General features: G+C 40.9%; 1 protein-coding gene across 1 annotated transcript; it reads left to right on the forward strand.

Annotated features, from left to right (window-relative positions):
* Positions 1-1869: 1869 nt before the first annotated feature.
* On the forward strand, positions 1870-20768 carry ecpas (Ecm29 proteasome adaptor and scaffold). Its single transcript, XM_070856403.1, has 49 exons — positions 1870-1913; positions 2713-2843; positions 3151-3267; positions 3672-3790; positions 3955-4104; positions 4193-4370; positions 4638-4777; positions 4909-4987; positions 5087-5206; positions 5332-5417; positions 5517-5592; positions 5683-5732; positions 5836-5902; positions 6072-6194; positions 6311-6414; positions 6580-6703; positions 6819-6899; positions 6990-7206; positions 7468-7559; positions 7730-7864; positions 7960-8131; positions 8365-8537; positions 8687-8788; positions 8971-9094; positions 9451-9596; positions 9920-9974; positions 10132-10246; positions 10393-10461; positions 10619-10736; positions 10851-11018; positions 11150-11229; positions 12064-12169; positions 12291-12338; positions 12900-13018; positions 13176-13326; positions 13424-13489; positions 13664-13753; positions 13908-13974; positions 14866-14957; positions 15050-15116; positions 15238-15435; positions 15650-15861; positions 17552-17595; positions 17707-17899; positions 18002-18149; positions 18554-18659; positions 18786-18874; positions 18971-19042; positions 19765-20768. Exons 1-49 carry the CDS (start codon positions 1892-1894, stop codon positions 19902-19904), a joined length of 5541 nt encoding a protein of 1846 aa, XP_070712504.1. The 5' UTR covers positions 1870-1891; the 3' UTR covers positions 19905-20768.
* The last annotated feature ends 432 nt before the right edge of the window (positions 20769-21200 follow it).

Genomic DNA, 21200 nt, shown 5'->3' on the forward strand with positions numbered 1-21200 from the left:
GATCTGCGACTCAGCAGCGGAGACCATGAACTGGAATGCGGCCCGTGTCGGTAGAACGTGCACCTGCACCTCCAGCACGTACATGTGTAGGTGAACGTGGACTTTATGCATCTGTCTCGATGCCTTCATGTTTTGTCAGTTTAATGTTTAACAAAAGGTAGCATATAACAAATAAATTAGCTTGCCTCTTCAAATCAATAACATATAATACATAAATAAGAAATGAAAGTGCTGTTTTCTAACAAGGTATATTTTAGATGTTAGCTAATTGCCTTATTGATAAGCTATCAATATCTTTTTAATTCATCATACATCAGTTGTAAGCACTCATAAGAACAACTTTTGGTTTGCCAGTTTGTGAAAGATCTCTCAGGTTGGTGTTTATCCTTCTCCTGATTGATGCTTGCTTTGCCTAGTTCATCAGGAAGACCCATGCATACAGTTTATGGAAAGACCACACTGATTATAAGACTTGTTTGGAAAATGTACTGTTTTTTTCCAACAATTTTGATTAAAGTAAGCAAAAAGAAATACCAATATTGGTAAATACCATACCTAAATTCCATATATATGCAAATTCAAAACTTTTGGGTGTTAGGATGCTTTGACTAACAACAATAGGAAAGGTGTAGTTACTGTTAACGATGGCTCTGTTTTATTCAGGTATTCCAGCAAGTCATGTCAGTGGGTCAGTGGTCTGGGCATCATTGGATAATACATAATTAATTTTGTGTCTCTGAATAAAGCTGGGGAAAATAATTAGCAGGATCCTTCCAATGCACTGCTTGAGAGCCACATTTGCAAACATGGATTGTTTAGCCAACACTTGATAAATTGATTATTAACATGTATAATCAATTGTCATGCTGGTTGGAGGATTTACCAAGCGCTGTTCTTATCAAAAGCTTACAAATAACGTATGGATGATTGTGCATGTTTTACCAATTTATAAAGTCAAGTTACAATTTATGTACCTTTTATAAAGGGAGCCTTATTAGAGGGTGGTACCTTAATCATCATAATCTCAGGCTGCATTGTAAACATGTATGGCAATGTCATGAAAACTCTAATTTATTATTGGTATTTTGGTATATTGGTATATTAGTATTTATTTAGAGCAACCTCACTTCATAATATGCAATACTTCACTCCAGAAAAAAAATATTTATTCTTATATTATATTATATTATATTATATTATATTATATTATATTATATTATATTATATTATATTATATTATATTATATTATATTATATTATATTATATTATATTATATTATATTATATTATATTATTTCAATGTGCAGTATCGGTATTTCAGACATATCTTCTACGTGCGATCTTATAACGTCTTCTCTTGTCTATATTTTATATAGGGTTTATTGTGTCCATGATGCTCTACCTTTGATACCCACTTTTGCTGCTGGAACACTGTAAATTTTAATAAAACCCCACAGTGGGACCATTAAAGGAATATCTAAACTAATCTAATCTAATGTCATTATAATTGTATGTCAGTGTATATTGTAGGCCTAAATGGAATAAGCAATAGTATAATAAAGATAAGATTTTGTAGATAGGAACGATGGGAAGAGTGGTGTATAACGTGAATAATGTATGTAAATATAATATTAATATATGTATATAAATATGACACACCACAATGCAACATGACATGATATAGAAACATAGTATGGTGTCTTATTGTGGTGATCATAAGCATACATTGCACTCAAACGCATGCCTTTAAGTATGCATGATTAGACACCTATAATCATGACATGATGTGATGTATGTCAGCGCCGGTGATGAAGCTGCAGCTGAGGAGTGGCACTGCTGGCTGCAGTGACGCTCAGTGAACTGGGAGGGTCGCTGATGACTTTCTGCAAACATGGCTGCCCAGGATGAACTCAGTAAGTTTCTCTCTGCGTTATTGGTGCTTAATATATTTTAAAACGCCGCGTTCGTGGCTGTTACTCATATTATAAACAACAGGCCTGCTTCAATGTAACGATTAAGGTGTTTTTTAAGTGACCATGAATGTTGCTTCAGTTAAAAAACTGGTGCAGGGACGATAGCTAGCTACTCAGCTACACTGCTAGCTTCAATGCTAACGTCAGGGAGGCCGTTTGCCCAGTCATGGTCAAAATGAAACTATCACCTAGGCTATTAATATCTTTTATTAATCAAACTTTCAACGTGAAGAGTCACAGCTTGTATGTTAAGGGAGTTTAGGATTAGCTCCGCATGGTGTCAGTGGTTGTGAAAAGCTAGCTGTGTGGCGTAGAAATAATGAAATGCGTTGTTAGTCTGTCAGTAGTAGTAGCTAGCTGGTTGGTGAGCCATGCCGAGAGAGAGAAGGCAGGGCTGGGTGATGGTTGCACCAACACAGCAGTTGACAGCTTATCACACAAACTGGTTCAGCATTTATGGGGGACTGTCTGTTTTTTAGATCAAATGTGTGCATTTTACTCCAATCTGTGTAAAGTGGAAGGTCTGGGCAGGCTGGGTTTTCATGTGGCTGCACACACCCAATGGGTTGTACTTCCACTATTGAAGCTGTGGTCAAATGAATCATAGCACATTGCTTTTAACAGGTCATATATATATATGTATATTTTTTTTTAGTGTCTATTCCTGCGGCATGACAAATGCCATCCAGAAAATGAGACAATAGAGTTGATTGATGTGTTAAATGTGTGTTTTTGGCAGATCAACTGGAGCGTGTGTTCCTTCGCCTGGGCCATGCAGAGACAGATGACCAGCTACAGGACATTATCTCCAAGTTCCTACCCCCTGTGCTCCTCAAACTCTCCAGCGTTCAGGAGGGTGTTCGAAAGAAAGTAAGAAGGGTGTTGCCCATCTGTGTGCCGAAAGAGATTACAGTAACACTGTAATATGTGCTCTACAGCTACATCTCATAAATATGGCAATTAATTGCAGTCCAATGCTGTCAGAAGAACCTCCCCCTCAACTTCTTTTTACCAAAACTTTGAAAAAACATCTATTCTTTGGATGCAGACTCACTTCCTCCTGATGCATTTTGCTTTTAAGGAACGCGGTTCTTTTCCTCTTTTGAGTGAGTGTTAATTTATGCATTTGTTTTATGTAATTAAAGCACCAAATCACTTTCTGCGCCTCCTTTGCCAGGTAATGGAGCTATTGGTCCACCTGAACAAGAGAATAAAGAGCCGACCTAAGATTCAGCTACCAGTTGAAACTTTGCTGGTACAGTACCAAGATCCTGCAGCTGCCTCCTTTGTTACCGTAAGTATCTAATTTTACGATGTTTCTCATATGAAGCTAGAAGTTTAATATACTGTACATCGATAATACAATCAAGGAGTCGAGAAATTCAAGGAGTTGTAGGTACTCACAATCCTTTCTAAGAGTATAGTGCAAAAAACAATTAAGGATGTAACTGATTGCTGTTAAGTTAACTAATAATATAACCTCTATTTGTCTGTCTGTCTCTGTGTTTTAACTCTATATACCATATAAGGAAGATGGTAGATTTTGTTTTGTTGCATATATGTAGATTTTATACCAGTTCAGCATTTAGAATAGATCTTAGATTTGATCTAAATTCACATATAATCAGATTTTCATTTTGTAATGGTCTACAAGTTGAGACAGGAGCTTTGATTGTTTCTAACGCATGTATTTTGTAGAATTTCACCATCATTTACATCAAAATGGGTTACCCACGTCTGGAGGTGGGAAAACAGTGCGAGCTGGCCCCCACCCTTCTCACTGCCATGGAAGGCAAGCCACAGCCACAGCAGGACAGGTGAGAGGACACATACATTCACACACCTTTTCAGATGCACATGGATTTTTAGTATTATTACAAATCTGGTCTTTAAAGCTAACACTAGTCTGTATATGGGGTTGGGTCTATCCATTCCTTGTCAGACTATGATTTCACTTTCCTCTCTCTCTGTGTTCCTTTAGTCTGATGCACCTGCTGATCCCAACTCTTTACCATATGAAGTACCCTGCAGACACCTCCAAGAATGCCATTCCATTTAACTTAACTGAGAGGCCAAAGACAGTGCAGCTGCTGCTGGAGTTCATGTTAGATGTTCTACTGATGCCTTACGGGTGAGTTCCTGCTTTGTGGTTTGGGTGTTGTATAACATAGGGTCTCAGAATGCACAAACTCACTTATTCTCCCCTTCGGCTCCTCAAGGTTTGTGCTGAATGAATCCCCGACGCGCCCCGCTCCCTCATCCTCCCAGGGAAGTTCTGCAGATGGGACAGTGGCTGCAGGGGGCCAGGGTCTCCCCCAGCCTCCCCCAGGGATGAGTGTCTATGCTGCCAAGAGGGTTATCGGAGAGGCACAGTGGAGCGCCGAGCAGCTAGAGCAGGTACAATAACTGGAGCTGGAGGATGAGTAGTGGCTGCATTTTTGTCAGTTTGGGCAGTTTATATGTTTGTTTATGCTTTCTGGGCAAAGCTTGACTCTAAACCAAAAGTTCAAGATATTTCTAAAATTGAAAGCAGGTTCTAAACACACTCTGGAAATTGTTAGCTATCACTAATAGCTATTCAGTAAATTTTTAAGTTTATGTCTGATCCCCTCAGTGAATAGTCTTGAGTAGCAGCTGATGATTTTTTTTAATTGGTTTCAACAGTGTAAACTGGGCATAGTGAAGTTCATCGAGGCAAAGCAAGTCCCAGAGGTGGAGACAGTGGTGCACCTGGTGGTGGCGTCAAGTGACACCCGACATAGTGTGGCCACTGCAGCTGATCTGGAGCTAAAGAGCAAACAGAGGTAAGTGAAGGAGCATGACTCATCTCTGGTTAACTTGTGCTTTACATATTATCAAGGCATCCACTTTATTGGGTACAATAATGCTATAAACTCACGTGACAAAATCATGCCCTTGTTTTATTAACCGACAGCATCATCGATTGGAATAATCCTCTGATTATCAACAAGATGTACAAGGTGTATCTGGGCGATGTTCCACTTAAAACAAAGGTTTGTAAACTCAACATTTAATTTTCAAACTATACCTTGGAGTGTTTTTTTTTAAAAAATGAATATTGAGTACATAATACTGTTTTGCATGTGAAACAGGGCGGCAGTATAAAGCAAGAGTTGAAACATGAGCCAGTTAGCACAAGAGTCAAACTGAAGATCCTTCCTCATCTTCTGCGGTCGCGCCTGGCTGCAGAGTGCTTTCCAGCAAACATTCAGGTAGGCTCTTTGTCCATTCTTGTGGTACATTTGTGTATTCTCAATTCACAGTAAGTCATTTGCTGTCATTTTCAAGAATATTCTCCTGTTTTATAGTACAATCATTCCTCTCCTCTCTTCCATAGGTTGTGTATGATGGTCTCTTTGGAGCCAACACCAACAACAAACTGCTGTCTCTCACATTGCAGTTTGTCCATCACATCTGCATGGTGTAAGAAAAGTGCACTTTTTTGCTTTCTCTGGATAAGTCCGTGTTTGATTTCTTTATTTTCTTTATGGTATAATGATTTGGGCTTTTTATATTTTTCAGATGTCCTGACACTAATAAACCCTTAGGACTAATGCTTCTTAATGGTCTTACCAAGCTCATCAATGAATACAAGGAGGTACAACTACAGATGGCAACACACATTTAAAATTTCATACAGTTTGATTTCATTAATTTTATTCTTACTAAACAACATTTGTCTGTGCAGGATCCTAAGTTACTATGTGTTGCCTACTCTGCTGTTGGAAAGCTGTCAAGGTATACTGAAATAATTGTCTTTTTTTTTTCTTAAACATTGTCAGCTTGGTCTGGGATTTTAGAAATATAAATATGCTATTTGTTTTTATATCCTCTTTTCTAGCCGTATGCCACAGCTGTTCACTAAGGATATTGCACTTGTACAGCAGTTTTTTGAGTCCATGTGCAAGGTAGGTGAAGGATCTCTAAAAAAAAAAAAATCTCACATTAAATGCGGTAAAAACTCGGCAACCAAAAAAATGTCTATCAAAGCTAAATAATTCTTACCCCCTATTCTAAGGAGAGCACAGCAATGTATCTGATGTTGAAATTTCCAAAATTCTTTGTCACCTTCTGTAGGAGGAGCCTGATGTCCGTCTTGCCATCCAGGAGGCTTTGTCTATGATGGTTGGAGCTTATGCCAACCTACAGGGGGCACTGCTGAACCTGATGGAGGCCCTGGTGGCTGCATACATTGGAAAGGTGAGTCTACAGGGGCACACTAGACATTTGGTTTCTTAATAAACTAACAATGTTGACTAGTTTAACAACAAGGCATAAAGCAAATCAAACTCTCTTGATTATTTTATTTTGGGCAGCCGGAGGTGCAAGTTCGCCAGGTGGCCATGAAGTTTGCCAGCACAGTGTTTGGTCCTGATCATTTGCCATCAAGATACCTGCTTCTACTGGCAGCTGGAGACCCGTAAGTCCCAAAATATTGGACACTTCTACATACTGTTAGCATTTTAGTGAGTCTTGAATAGGATATGAATAAGATGGGTGATGGTTACAGCTAAAATGAGAATGTCTCTGGTTTACCTTCCCGAGTGATACAGAAGACAGAATAAGCTGGTTTTCTGTATTTTAGGAGGGAGGAGGTGTCTGGAGAGGCTCAGAGGGTGCTAAGAGCTTTTCCTACCAAAAGCTCAGAGAAGGAGGGACCAAAGCCAATGCCCTCCTTTCCAGACATGGTGGCCTATGTCCAGGAGAAGGTGAGGCTCTGTGCATATTTCTTCATTCTTCTGGAGGCGATTCAGCTAGGTTACAAGGTAGCCATTGTTGCTACAAAACAATGAATCTCATATGTTTTTGATCTGTCATTATCAGGCAGCTCAGAGGATTAAGACTCCAGCTAAGTACATTGTTGGGACCTCCACTATTCCTTTCAACCCATCTGCATTTGCAGAGGTAAATATTAATGGTGATCATCCGGTGACATCCAATAATTGTGTCATGATTTTGTTCCAGATATCTGATTTTTCTGTTCTGTTTTCCCAGATCGTGCTCTACCTGAGGATGTGTTTAGCCTACAGTGCTGGGGCCACGCCCATGTCCACCCGCTTGGCAGACATGCAGGATGATGCACCAGCCATCGGCCGCTACGTCCACACACTGCTGTCCTCTGAGCATCAGTCTTCAGTGTCAAAGGGTTCTGAGGCAAACCCTGTTCATGCCTACATGGATCTGCTGCAGCAGCTGCTGTCTGCTGTAGGAGGTGAGAGAACCTGCTCTGTCCTTGTGCTACAGGATCAAGTCAGGCCTCCATTGTTATCATGGACTTCTTGGAACATTTGAGATTGTTTTTAAGCATTGAATGTAGATTTCTTATTATTGTATATTACTGTATTTTTATTATTAAATATGTTCACTTTGTTTATGGATTCATCAGTATGGTTTGGTAAAAAACACACCAGTTGTCTTGATAATCATGGTTACGAAGGTATTATTTAATGCACTTCATTATTAAACTCAACAGGAATCCCAGTTATGTATTGTCTACTGGAGGTGGTGTCTGTCTGCCCAGAGAAGCTGGCTCCCAGATTTGTTGAAAAAATTGACTGGATTAAAGTGAGTATTTCATTTATTTTCTAACATTTACTGTGTTGTAATTCATTAGTGACACAGAGATCAGCACCACTAAACAATTAGTCCAATCACTTAGTGGTCCTGCGACATTGTTAAACCATGAGCGTAATTATCATTTCACTCAGCTGTAACAACTGATGTTTCTTCTTCAGAGTCTGATGAATACAAATAAGGAGGACATGAGGGAGCTCGCTGCTCAGCTGTATGCTTTGGTGGTTTCTACCATGACTGGCAACGAGCTGCAGATGGCTGTGCACAACCTGATCAAGATCACTAAAGACAACCATGTATGCCACTTTGTCTTTATTAAGCACTTTTTTTATATAGTAAAAGCGTGTATTTTTACCTTGAGTAAATCTTAATTGGTTTTGTTGAACCACAGAGTCCTGAGACTCAGCATGGCGCCATCTTGGCTCTTGGCTACATGGTGGGAAGATACATGATCAGGAAGAAAACTGTCACCTCTAGTGACTCTACTCAGGACATGGGGCAGCAAATGAGCATCACCTCCGAAGAAGATGATGAGCTTGTTGCCATGGCCACCAAGACAATTGGTATGTAATTATTTCTTAGTTCAGGCTTCATTTATTGACAATGGTCAATAACAATTTACATAGTCATACAAAAAGGTGAGAGAGTTACTTGGGAAGTTGGAGCCAACTTTTAATAATGAAACCACAACTGACATGTCCTACTCATTCTACTTTTAAAGTGCCTCAACAGACTTGTTTTTTAAAATCTCTTTTCTGGCACAAAACGTTTAATTTCATTTGCTATCGCCATTCAGGGTCCTTCCTGGACAGCAGTAGCGCACTGCTGGCTGTAGCAGCGTGTACAGCTCTGGGAGAAATCGGGCGTAATGGCACCCTGCTGATCCCTGCAGATGGGGAGGGCTTCACCAAACTGTCAATTGTAGAAAACCTCCTGGCTCGCATCCCCTCTGGCAAGGAGAGCACGAAGGTAAACTGGGACTCAACAAACAGAAGTGGTTGCCGTGATGTGTTGCATCCCCATACTATATTCATATTATATGTACGAAGGTTACATCAGATCTTCAGCAAAAAGGCGCGTGACTTGTATCGTCTTTATTTTAATGATCTATGGTCCAGATGAAGGAGCGGTCGATCCAGACCTTGGGTTACCTACCTGTGGGAGATGGAGACTTCCCCCACCAGAAGAGGCTGCTGCAGGGTCTGATGGACTCAGTAGAGGTATGAACCATACTGATTGACAGTAGCATTAATGACAGCAACGCAGTGCTTCACAACAACGGCAACAAAAATACTCAGATCTATCAGATTATTTGGTGTGTTAGCTTTAGTAGACAGAACTTTGAACTGTGCAGCTGTGACTCTTCTGACTGAGAAACCCACAAATGCTCTTTGCTATAAAGGCCAAGCAGGTGGAGCTGCAGTTTACAGTTGGAGAGGCAATAACCAGTGCTGCGATAGGCACCAGCTCTGGAGCTGCCAGAGACCCATGGACCTGCACTGAGGACCAGTACAGCCCACCACACAGTAAGTACCTTCATTTGTAGTACTTAAATTGCATTTGTAAGACTTTTTGTGCAGGGTTGTATGTTTGGGAGTGAAAAAATCGTACTCAGAATGAAATTATTTGTACATATGTTCTATGATCTGTAGCGTCTATACTTTTCATGTCACTGCAACCTTCTGTCCTAAAATGACAAATAGATGACCTTGATACCTTCATTATAAGTAGTAATGAATTAGGTCATGTCTACAGCTATGGTTCATATAAAACTGATTTGGTTTTATGTATTTGGTTTTTTAAGTATGTATAAAGGCTGAACGGATTCATCAGAAATGTATGTCCCTTAAACATAATTCCACTGTCTTTGTTTCCCTGTTAGATATGAAAAGCAATGATGTGGTTCCTTGGGTCCTCAAATCCATCCTGTGCAGGTATATACCCAGCCAGAACCCCCACGTGCGACAGGCAGCCTGCATATGGCTGCTTTCCCTGGTCAAAAAACTCAGCCAACACAAGGAAATCACGGTTGGTGTCTTGTGCAACTATATACCTCCTGAATCTTAGGACAAATAGGTATCACAGTAACTGTTGGTTGTTGCAACAAAGAGGAGTTTAAGCCTTTGTGATTTCAAATACCCAATATTTTTCCTTTGCTTTTGGTGTGTGAGTTTTGCATATGACGTCTGTTGTCTGGTGTTCTTCATATTTAGCTACAGCTAAAAGAGACTCATCACTGCTTGGGAGCTGTGCTGATTTCAAATTTCTTGTTTTTACTTCGACCTCCATTGCCCTATGCCCATGTGTCAGATCACTTTTGCTTGTAATACAAAAATGTTTCACTCCTACAGTCCAATTTAAAGGAGATCCAGGTGGCGTTCATCTCTATTCTCTCAGACCCTGATGGTAAGTGGGTAGACCGCGTATAACCTGATTGTTAGATTGTTCTGCTCATTACTTACAACGGTGCATTTCAAATGCACCTGTGCAGCATTACAAAACAATTACCCCTATGCTGTCTGTCTTCCCAATTCTTCACCTATGCCTGTGTTTTTTCATCTAGAGTTGAGTCAGGATGTGGCTTCTAAAGGCCTGGGACTTGTCTATGAGATGGGAGGAGAGGAAGACCAGCAGAAACTGGTGTCCACGCTGGTGGAAACACTCATGACTGGCAAAAGGTGAGTGGATATTTGACTAAAGGAAGAAGGAACGAAAATGAGTCAGTGGAGGTTTTAGTACGCTTTTAGTAGCAGCAAAGAAATAAGATCAGAATGTTTTTAGTGTATGAATATATTGTTAGATTTTCTTTTACCTTTGCAAACAGAGTGAAACATGCTGTTTCAGAAGATACAGAAGTTTTCCAAGGAGAAGGTTTGGGAAAAACACCTGATGGGTAAGTGATAATTCACCACTATTACATCTTCTTTTACATCTTTTTTATTACATTTAGATAAAGGACAGACAAACAAAGGGGCAAAAAATGTCTCTTTGCATGGATTCTCTGTGTGCAAATTGACCTTCTCCCTCTTGCATAAATGGCGCCCTGGCAGTCATGGCCTGACTACATACAAAGAGCTCTGCTCATTGGCCAGTGACCTGAACCAACCAGATCTTGTCTACAAGTTCATGAACCTGGCCAATCATCATGCCATGTGGAACTCCCGCAAGGTATCGTGCTCATGCAACATATTCATCCTCTTTCCCATCCAGCACACGTGCCACTTTTCCCAACTATGTGGCGCTGTCTCACTCTTCCTTCCACCTGACCTCTCCTCCTTTCAGGGAGCAGCTTTTGGGTTCCACATGATCGCAGCCAAGGCTGGGGAGCAGCTGGCTCCATTCCTGCCCCTGCTTGTGCCCCGTCTGTACCGCTACCAGTTTGACCCCAACCTCAGCATTCGCCAGGCCATGACCAGCATCTGGGATGCTTTGGTCACTGATAAAACCCTGGTAGGAGTTGAGTCTTGGGCAACATTACAAAAATAAAGCATTATTGCATGTCCAAACAAATGGGTGTAAAAGACTATAGACATTACAGGCTGTCATGAGCATGTTTGTTTGTTTGTTCTGATGTGTTTCAGGTGGATAAGTATCTCAAAGAGATCCTGCAGGATGTTATTTCGAACTTGACCAGTAACACCTGGAGAGTGCGTGAGTCCAGGTACACCAACACAAAACCATTATTAACTACTTTCATCAGTTTAATTTAGCCTGATAATTGATTTTGTGAGAAGGCAAGAAAAATTCCCTTGTCTCTTTCTTTCTTTTGCAATTTAATTGTAATATTGTATCACTGTAAGTCAATGTCATATTTCCACATTGAAATGTCTAAAAAACATTTTAAGTTTTGTATTTGAATTATCCCAAATTTTTCCAACAATGGTCAAAGCCAAAAATCTATAATTTTATTCAAGGTAAAGATGCGTTTCATTTGGTCGTGTTTCATTTAATTTGGCAAACTAGCTAGCTGGCCACTCTGGCTACTCTGTTTTGCTTTTTTTATTCTGCTGTTTGGATTGCTCACTCATGATAGACTGCAATTATTCACACCTGTTGTTATAATGATTTTTACATCGTAGTGTAAAAGTGAATATCAGTTGCGCCACATGATTTATTTTATAGACCGTTACAGTCCAGTTGTCTTTCGTTAGAAGATTGGCCTGCAGCCATTTCTGTGTGATAACTTTCTTGCTAGCAGCCAATACTATTTGAAGGAGATACTCATATATAATATGGTATAATGTGACAAAACAGAAATGAGCTTTTATTCCAAATCTCTCTTAAGGTTTTACCGTTCTCCTCTGGCCTCAGAGACAATGTAATGGCCCGGACCATTGTAATTATTGTAACCATTATGACCATTGGAATTATGGTCATCTGGCAATTTAGTTAATTCTTCTATTAAACTTTTTGCTGCTTGTCCCAAAAGCAAATGAAAGCTTACTAATTTAAAAGTCAGAAAAAAGTGTGGTTGATGAATCGGTTTTCCTTCCAGCTGTCTGGCCCTGAATGACCTGATTCGTGGCCGCCAAGCTGATGACCTCATTGATCACCTGGCAGAAATTTGGGAAACACTGTTCAGAGTCCTTGATGACATCAAGGTGAGAAGGAAATTATCACAATCAGTTTGGCTTTAATTAAAAGAGCAACCAATTGAATTTGCTAATAGTTGTGACAGAGAGCGAGATGATGACCGTTAGATGATGTAATTTTGTGTTTCAGGAATCTGTGAGGAAAGCTGCAGACCTAACACTGAAGACACTCAGTAAGGTACAGTTGTTTGTCACGATGTTGGCCTGCGTGTATTTTTCAAAAGTCCATCATTTAATTGTGCTACAACACACTGAACCAAACTGCACCACTAGTTAGACCATATGCCAGAGAGCTACAAAAGCACAGTGAGAACAGATCTATATCAGTATTTTTAACTAGATAAAGCAACATGAACGGGTTGAGCCCTCATTTGGTCATGACCCGGCCCATAGGTCATAACAGGAATGGGGCAAAGACACAGAATATCAGTATTTTGTTATTATTTATTGTAACAAAAACAAATGAACTGAAAAATAACTGCAGGTTTGAGGCGGTGGTGTCAGTTACATCGGTGGTGGTCATGTGGATGTGAGTAAATAATGCAAGATAAACTAAACAAAGCTAAAGGGTGCAGGCGCCAGCAGGGAGAGCGAGCCACACTGGAAGCTGAGACTTTTATACCATGCAGAGCACTGGCAAAACAAACCGACTAAGTAGGGGTCGTCACACTTTCTAATTGTTTGTGTGTACACATGCACGTCAAAGTATCTGTCTCTCTCTCTCTCTGTCTCTGTCCAGGTGTGTACTCGTATGTGTGAGTCCACGGGCTCTGCAGCTCAGAGAACGGTGGCAGTAATGTTACCTACCCTGCTGGAAAAAGGCATCGTCAGCAATGTCTCAGAGGTCCGCTCACTAAGGTAACATCTCCCTCCATAAATGTGGCCTTGCTCTGAAGTTGCTTATATTGAGGCACCTTGTGCTGCGTGTCTGTCATTTAAGCTGTCTTTAAGTCACCACAATTTTCTGCCATAGCGTTTATTTCTCTCTCAACCAGTCTGTTTTATTCCCTACCAGTATCCAGACCCTGGTGAAGATTAGTAAGACAGCCGGCGCCAGACTAAAGCCTCATGCTGCCCGCTTGATCCCGGCCCTCCTGGAGGCCCTCAGCACCCTGGAGCCTCAGGTCCTCAACTACCTCAGTCTCAGAGCCACAGAACAGGAAAAGGTAACCTCAACCTCATCTTCACTCACATCTGGTAACCAGAGCCTGTCGGTTTTATCACATATTTATCTCATGAGTTGTGATCTTTCTGCGTCTCCAGAGTGCCATGGATGCTGCCAGGCTGAGTGCTGCCAAGTCCTCCCCAATGATGGAAACCGTTAATATGGTGAGAAAAAAAACGTCATAATTACTCTATTTGAATCTCAGTTGGTAATCTCGTTCCCCTTTGGAGTGTTAGATTTTATTCCCATTTGTCACAGGAAATAATTACTTGACAAAACATGACAAAAGCCAATGAGATCTGTTTGTAAGGATCTGTCTCGTGTATCCCTGTGCTCAGTGTCTGCAGCACCTCGACGTTTCTGTGCTGGGAGAGCTGGTTCCCAGGCTCTGTGAGCTGCTCAAGAGTGGAGTAGGCTTGGGCACCAAGGTAGGCTCACACCTCTGTAGTTTGTGAATACCTGATGCTGTGGTTGTCCTTTTTAAATCCACCTGTTTCTTGAGTGTTGTCTCCCTTTTTATATATATATATATTCTATACATGTATGGAGTCTTATTTATGTTTGTCTCTTTTCTCGGCGTAGGGTGGCTGTGCTAGTGTAATTGTTTCACTCACAGTGCAGTGTCCCCAGGACCTCACCCCATACTCAGGTAAAGCATGCTCATCTGAAATAAAGGGCTGTGTGGTATGACGATATATATCATGTGACGATTAAAAACGCTCCATCGTTTATTTTGTTGGGTCACAATTCACACTCGTTATGGCCACACTTTACACTCTTTCGCACGGCACGGACGCAGGCACGAAATGTGCATGAAGTCAATACACACACGGAGGAGAGTGAAGGTGACAAAGAACAGGCTAATTCACAGCACGAGAAGGAGTCTGACCAGCCAAGACAAAATGAAGAGCTCGTACCTAAAAGTGTGGCTACTTCTGTCAAATTTTTTAGGTAGAAAAAGTCTGACGCAGACCAGAGAATCATATTATATACTTATTGATTAAGAGATTATTTTTGGTTACATGCTTTAATTGAAAATTGTCAAAACAAGAAAAAATAATCAAATATGAATATGGACCTTTTATGTTTCAAGCATATAATTCAAAATGTGGGTGAGAAATGGGCCTTTCCTTTTGGTCACTTTATATCAACTATTCATTGGATTTAAAATGGATAAAGCAAAATGTACTGTTATGTTATTATTATTAGTAGTGGTATTATTATTATTATTATAAGACTCTGGACAAACCTGGTGCAATAATTTACCTCTGTGTAATAATTAAAAATAATAATAAATAATTTTTGATACATACTTTTATATATTTATATTTTTTACTTTTGTGTTTAAAGTTTATTCTTATTCTTTTGGAGCTGTGTGTAACAAAAAGCAATTTCCCCCTGGGGATTATTAAAGGAATTCTGATTCTGAAATGACCCATAATCATCAGGATATGAGATTTTGCTCGTACAGCACAGCCTTAACTGTAGTGTATTTACTGTTGCAAGTCAATGAACAACAAAGTTACTTTGGTTTTTCCAGGTAAACTGATGAGTGCCCTGCTGAATGGTATCCATGACAGAAGCACTGTGGTACAGAAAGCATTTGCCTTTGCTTTGGGACACCTTGTCAGGGTAGGCACCATATTTGTTAACTCTTGTTCTTAGCGCTCAGCGCTTGTTCTTGGTGACCCAGTAAGCAGTTTTGTTCTCACTATTTCCATCAGACAGCAAAAGACAGCAGCGTAGAGAAATTGCTACTGAAGCTCAACAATTGGTACTTGGAAAAAGAAGGTAAGAAAATCTACCATTTTTCCTCAGAATTGAATACTTTTTATTTGCATTAAGCTAAACAATAACTGTGGATCCGTGCTCTCTCCTACTTTCTCTATTTCCTCAACTCTCCTACTCCCAGAGCCGGTGTACAAGTCGTCATGCGCGCTGACCGTGCACTCCATCAGCCACTACAGTCCTGACGTGCTGAAGGGCCATGCAGGAGTGGCACTGCCGCTAGCCTTCCTGGGTATGCATCAGGCGCCAGGTCCTGATGAGGAGAAAGGAGAGAGCCACGATGCCACGCTGTGGGCTGAGGTGTGGCAGGAGAATGTCCCAGGTGAGGAACACTCATACAGCGTGAATAAAATAAGATCTACCTCATGAAACACACAAACACTGCTGAAAACGACTACTTTTGGTCGCGTGTTTTCGCCATCATTTTGGTGTGTAGGTGTACATGAAGAACACAGTCCATTCAAAACATGTATGTATATATTATGTCACTGCCATAAATAAGAGAAATTATTCTTCGAACGTCTGATTGATTCTAGGAAGCTTCGGAGGCATCAGGCTCTACATGACGGAGCTGATCGCTATCACGCAGACGGCACTGCAGTCCCAGTCCTGGAAGATGAAGGCTCAGGGTGCAGCTGCCATGGCAACCGTTGCCAAGGAACAGACAGGCTCATTGGTAGCACCACACCTTGGCATGGTGCTAACAGCTTTAATGCAGGGCCTATCTGGACGGACATGGGCTGGCAAGGTAGCGACTGATAATTCAACAGCAGAGCCAAAATATATACAGTGGTGTGAAAAAGTATTTGCCCCCTTACAGATTTCTTCTGCTTTTGCTTTTTTTGTCACACTTACATGTTTCAGATCATCAAACCAATTTTAATATCAGACAAAGATGACCTGAGTAAACACAAAAAGCAGTTTTTAAATGATGATTTCATTTATTAAGGGAAAAAAGCTATCCAAACCAACCTGGCCCTATGTGAAAAAGTAATTGCCCCCTAAACCTAATAACTGATTGTGCCACCCTTGGCGGCAACAACTGTAACCAAGCGTTTGCAATAACTGGCGATGAGTCTTTCACATCGCTGTGGGGGAATTTTGGCCCACTCTTCTTTGCAGAATTGTCTTAATTCAGCCACATTGGAGGGTTTTCGAGCATGAATGGCCTGTTTAAGGTCATGCCACAGCATCTCAATCGGATTTAAGTCCGGACTTGGACTAGGTCACTCCAAAACCTTCACTTTGTTTTTTTTGAGCTATTCGGAGGTGGACTTGCTGGTGTGCTTCGGATCATTGTCCTGCTGCATAACCCAAGTGTGCTTGTGCTTAAGGTCACGAACTGATGGCCGGACATTCTCCTTCAGGATTTTCTGGTAGAGAGCAGAATTCATGGTTCCATCAGTTACAGCAAGTTGTCCAGGTCCTGAAGCAGCAAAGCAGCCCCAGACCATCACACTACCACCACCATGTTTGACTGTCGGTATGATGTTCTTTCTCCCAAATGCTGTGTTAGTTTTACGGCAGATGTAACGAGACGCACACCCTCCAAAAAGTTCCACTTTTGTCTCGTCAGTCCACAGAATATTTTCCCAAAAGTGTGGGGGATCATCAAGATGTTTTTTAGCAAGTGTGAGATGTGCCTTTGTGTTCTTTTTGGTCAGCAGTGGTTTTCACCTTGGAACTCTCCCATGGAGGCCATTTTTGCCCCGTCTCTTTCTTATTGTTGAATCATGGACACTGACCTTAACTGAGGCAAGTGAGGCCTGCAGTGCTTTAGATGTTGTTTGGGGTTCTTTTGTGACCTCCTGGATGAGACGTTGATGCACTCTTGGAGTAATTTTGGTAGGACGGTAGTCCTGGGAAGGTTCACCACTGCTCCATGTTTTCTCCATTCGGGGATAATGGCTCTCACTGTTGTTCGCTGGAGTCCCAAAGCCTTAGAAATGGCTGTGTAACCCTTTCCAGACTGATAGATGTCAATGGCTATGTTTCTTGTCTGTTCTTGAATTGCTTTAGATGATGTGTTGCATTTTAAGATCTTTCAGCCTACTTCATGTTGTCTATTTAAGTGATTTCTTGAATCTACAGCTCTGGCAGTAATCAGGCCTGGGTGTGGCAAGTGAAATTGAACTCAGCTTTCAAAAATGTGGTTAATCACAGTTAATTCATGATTTAACAAGAAGAGGGCAATTACTTTTTCACACAGGGCCAGGTTGGTTTGGATAGCTTTTTTCCCTTAATAAATGAAATCATCATTTAAAAACTGCTTTTTGTGTTTACTCAGGTCATCTTTGTCTGATATTAAAATTGGTTTGATGACAATAAAGCAAAAACAGAAGAAATCTGTAAGGGGGCAAACACTTTTTCACACCACTGTATATAAAAGTAAGAAATAGTTTTAATTTTATTTGTGTATATTTTTTTGTGTGTTTCAGGAGGAGCTATTGAAAGCCATTGGATCTGTAGTCTCCAAATGCAGGTGAGACTCCTTTGGGAACTTAATTTTTCCTCATTAATGCCAGTGTTGAAGGACAGCATTAATTTACCAGTTTTAATACTTAATTGCTCCCGTTATTCCTTTGGCTTTTAGCGCGGAGCTGCGGAAGCCTTGTGCAGGCCAACCCACCATCTCTGAGGTGCTCGAGGTTGTGTTGAAGGAAAGCCGCAAGGAGAGTGTGGTGTACAAAATGGCTGCTCTGCGCTGTGCCGGAGAAGTGCTTCGCAGCAGCGAGGTGGACCGTTTCAGCGACGTGGCCGAGATCCTTTTCCCTCTGATCAAGAAGGTTAAATCACATCTACTCATTTGATACCCATTTGTTGTTCTTTGAAGACATTACTGTATTTGAACTGAACTGTGCTCAACCTGTCTCCCTGAATCCCAACAGAGCTGCCCACAGAGTGGCGGTGCATCACCGAGGTCACTGGAGGATGATGATGATAGAGATGTGAAGGAGAAAGAGCTGCAGACAGAAGCTCTGCTCTGTGCTGTTGAGACTCTTGGAAAGGCTTGGCCCAGAAACCCACAGACTCAGGGTGAGTCACAACTGGACCACTGCTCAGACAGAACAAGTTCACTGTTTAATGGAAATTAATAAACCCTAAACCACATTTTCCAAGCTGGACACTGGTTTGTCACATTGTGTATGGTGAACAATATCAATTATGGACGCTAATTAACATTCCCATTATTTAGCAATGCTCGAGGCATAAAACGCTTTAATTTCCTTCACCCTCTTTCTGAAGCTGAGCACCCTGCTGGACTATTGCCTGCCTGAGTCTTTTTAAAACCCTACATCAGTCCAATATTTCTCATTGTCAGGGGCTTAAACTAAGTGGCAGAACTGCCATAATGTTACACTAGTGTTACAGGTGGTTTGGGAAGCTGATTATTTTAATATTGTGTGTATTTTAATGTGTGTGTGTGTGTGTGTGTGTAGCTCGCTTCCAGGTGGAGGTGTGCACTCTAATGTGTGAGAAGCTCAAGCTAAGCACCTGGAAAGTGCAGCTCGCTGTTCTACAGTCCATGAAGGCGTATTTCCAGGGGTGAGGACCAAACAAAGAGAAGCCATACCAACGTTTACTTGTCATTAGTTGTTTTCATATCAAAGCGTGCTTACAATATAAATTTGTCATGAAAGTTCTTTGACTATGTGATTTTTCTCTCCGTAGGTTATTCCTGCTAGAGAAAGGCAGTGAAGACTTCAATGCATTGTCGCAGATCCTCACAGAGACCTGTGCTGCTCTCACTTACCCTTTAGGTAAGAGCTTCACGGTTTCAGCGTGCTCTTCATTACAGTCTAATACGTCTGCATTTTGTCACCCCATTTGTGTTTTTGTTTTTTTTTCCTATCAAGAAAACAAAAGTTACTCCTCTGTGAGGACAGAGGCCTTGTCAGTTGTAGATCTGATCGTAAAGAGAACTGGAGGTAAGTATTTTTTGCCACTAACGTGTCTTACAGTGTACTGCTCTTCACTTGGAAGGTCATTTTGAATGTGAGCAAATGAAAAAGAACGTTTCTAGCAGAGTTTCTCATGTGGTTACTGGAGTAGCAAGATATTCACATAATTTTTGGCAGTTTTTATGAACACATATCCTCCGTCAGGAACAAGGTGACATATTTTTGCACATTGTTTCCACTGTCAGAGGGCAAATGGTTTCATGTAGCCAGTCTTCCTGTTCCTTGTCACAGCCTTCCTGTTCTTGCCTCAGGAATTTTTTTTATTAGCTAGCGGCATGAATACAGGGATGGCAGTGTCTCGGTCCACCACTACTTCGGTCCAGACTGAAATATCTCAACAAATACTGGATGTTTTGAAATGAAATTTTGCACAGACTGCCAAACAATTGATCCTAAAGACTTTGGTGACTCCCTGACTTTTACTCGAGCACCACCAAATAAATGATGCTCAAGTTTGAGGACTGTGAATTTCAATGTAAAGCTTTTGTCTTTTTGTTTTTGGTAGTTAATGTTTGATATCAAAGAAATGTTTAGGATTGCTGCCTCATAGTGTTCAAGTTGTTTTTCACTTTTACATTTCTCACAGACTGCGCCAGTGAACACACATGTATACGTTTATAACGCACAGTATGCGTCATAGATTGTTGATCCATTTGTCACTGACGAAATGTTCCTGTGTGCGATAACAGAGAGTGAACAGTGGGACTGTGTGTCCGTGAAGAGCCGGGAGCAGCTGCAGCGCTCCCTGTCAACACTGCAGTCAGACACTAGACCTGACCTGAGGGATAAAGCCCAGGAGCTGCGCCGACACATCCAGAGCCAACCCTGAGAGCACACACACACACTCACACTCTCTCTCTCACACTCACACACTCACACACACACACACACACACTTAGATCACCAAGCCAGCCAGATACATGCAGTTACTTCTTTATCAGTAAAAAACACACCGCACTCGTCTGCCTGACCTGTTCGACGCAGTCATCGTCTCTTAAACTCTTCACAAATCTCTCATTACTTAACCATATATTACCTGTGACCTTTTTGAAGCTGGCTCGTGCTGAGACTGCTCCTCTCAAGCTGACAGACGGGATTCACATTTGTGGCTGACAAAGCTTGACCTTGAAGCTTGAAGAAACTACAATAACACAACTTGCTCTGAGTCTGAAACTCACAGTGACAGTGGTGAAGAGCAAGGCTATTATTGTAATGTGTCAAGTTTTATTTGGTTCATTTAAATGGACAGTAAGATAATGATAATAAACGCTATATAAACCAATGTGTTGGGTTTGTGGATGCTGTATACCTATAGCCCCAAAATGGGGACTTTTACTACTGTTGTGGGTTTGCCTACTCATTAAATATCAGAATAACAGCAGGTCGAAGACTTTAGCTAACGCAGGAGGTTTACTAGTCGATTCTCGTTCGAAGTTGCACTTTTCAGGGGTGTGGACACTTTCCTCTCTTTACCGCTGCTGCTGAGTAGTGGTGAAAGGACTGAGGTATTACAGATCCATCTGTGTCCTGTAGATGGTGTCCTTTCTGCTGTTTGCAAGGTGAATGAGGAAGACAAAGGCCAATTTTGTGAAGTTTTGAGAATGAATGAAAAAAAAAAGAAACTGCTGTTCAGTGATGCTATTGTTGTTTGAATTTGTCTCTGAAAATAAAAGTACATTGACGATTTGGATAAGTGACTTTCTTTTGTCTTAATTTAAAATGATGGTTATACATTTAAAGTTTTAAATCAAGTTGTCTAATTCCTGAGGCCACAATTTTAAAAACTTCTGATCACATGTTCATGAGACCACAAGTTCCAGTTATGTACAAACAGTGATGAAGTGTCAAATGTCATGGAAATAACTCTAAAAGGCCAAACCAACTTATGTAACAGTCTTTCAGCAAGACAATGTCATGCAATTTAGTTGAATAGTCAGAAAAGGTTCGTATATAATATTATCCTTTTAAATAATTAAAATGTATGTAACTTGGCTGCATTATGCTAGTTTAAACTTTTTGAATCCAGGTTTGTTTATGTAACAGCCAATCAAATATGAGTTTTATTACTGCAAGACAGAGCTGGAAATTTCTGACAGTGAGAATCATTCACTTTAGGTTGTTATTG

The sequence above is a fragment of the Pempheris klunzingeri genome, chromosome 3 (assembly GCF_042242105.1).
Source record: "Pempheris klunzingeri isolate RE-2024b chromosome 3, fPemKlu1.hap1, whole genome shotgun sequence".
NCBI lineage: Eukaryota > Metazoa > Chordata > Actinopteri > Acropomatiformes > Pempheridae > Pempheris > Pempheris klunzingeri.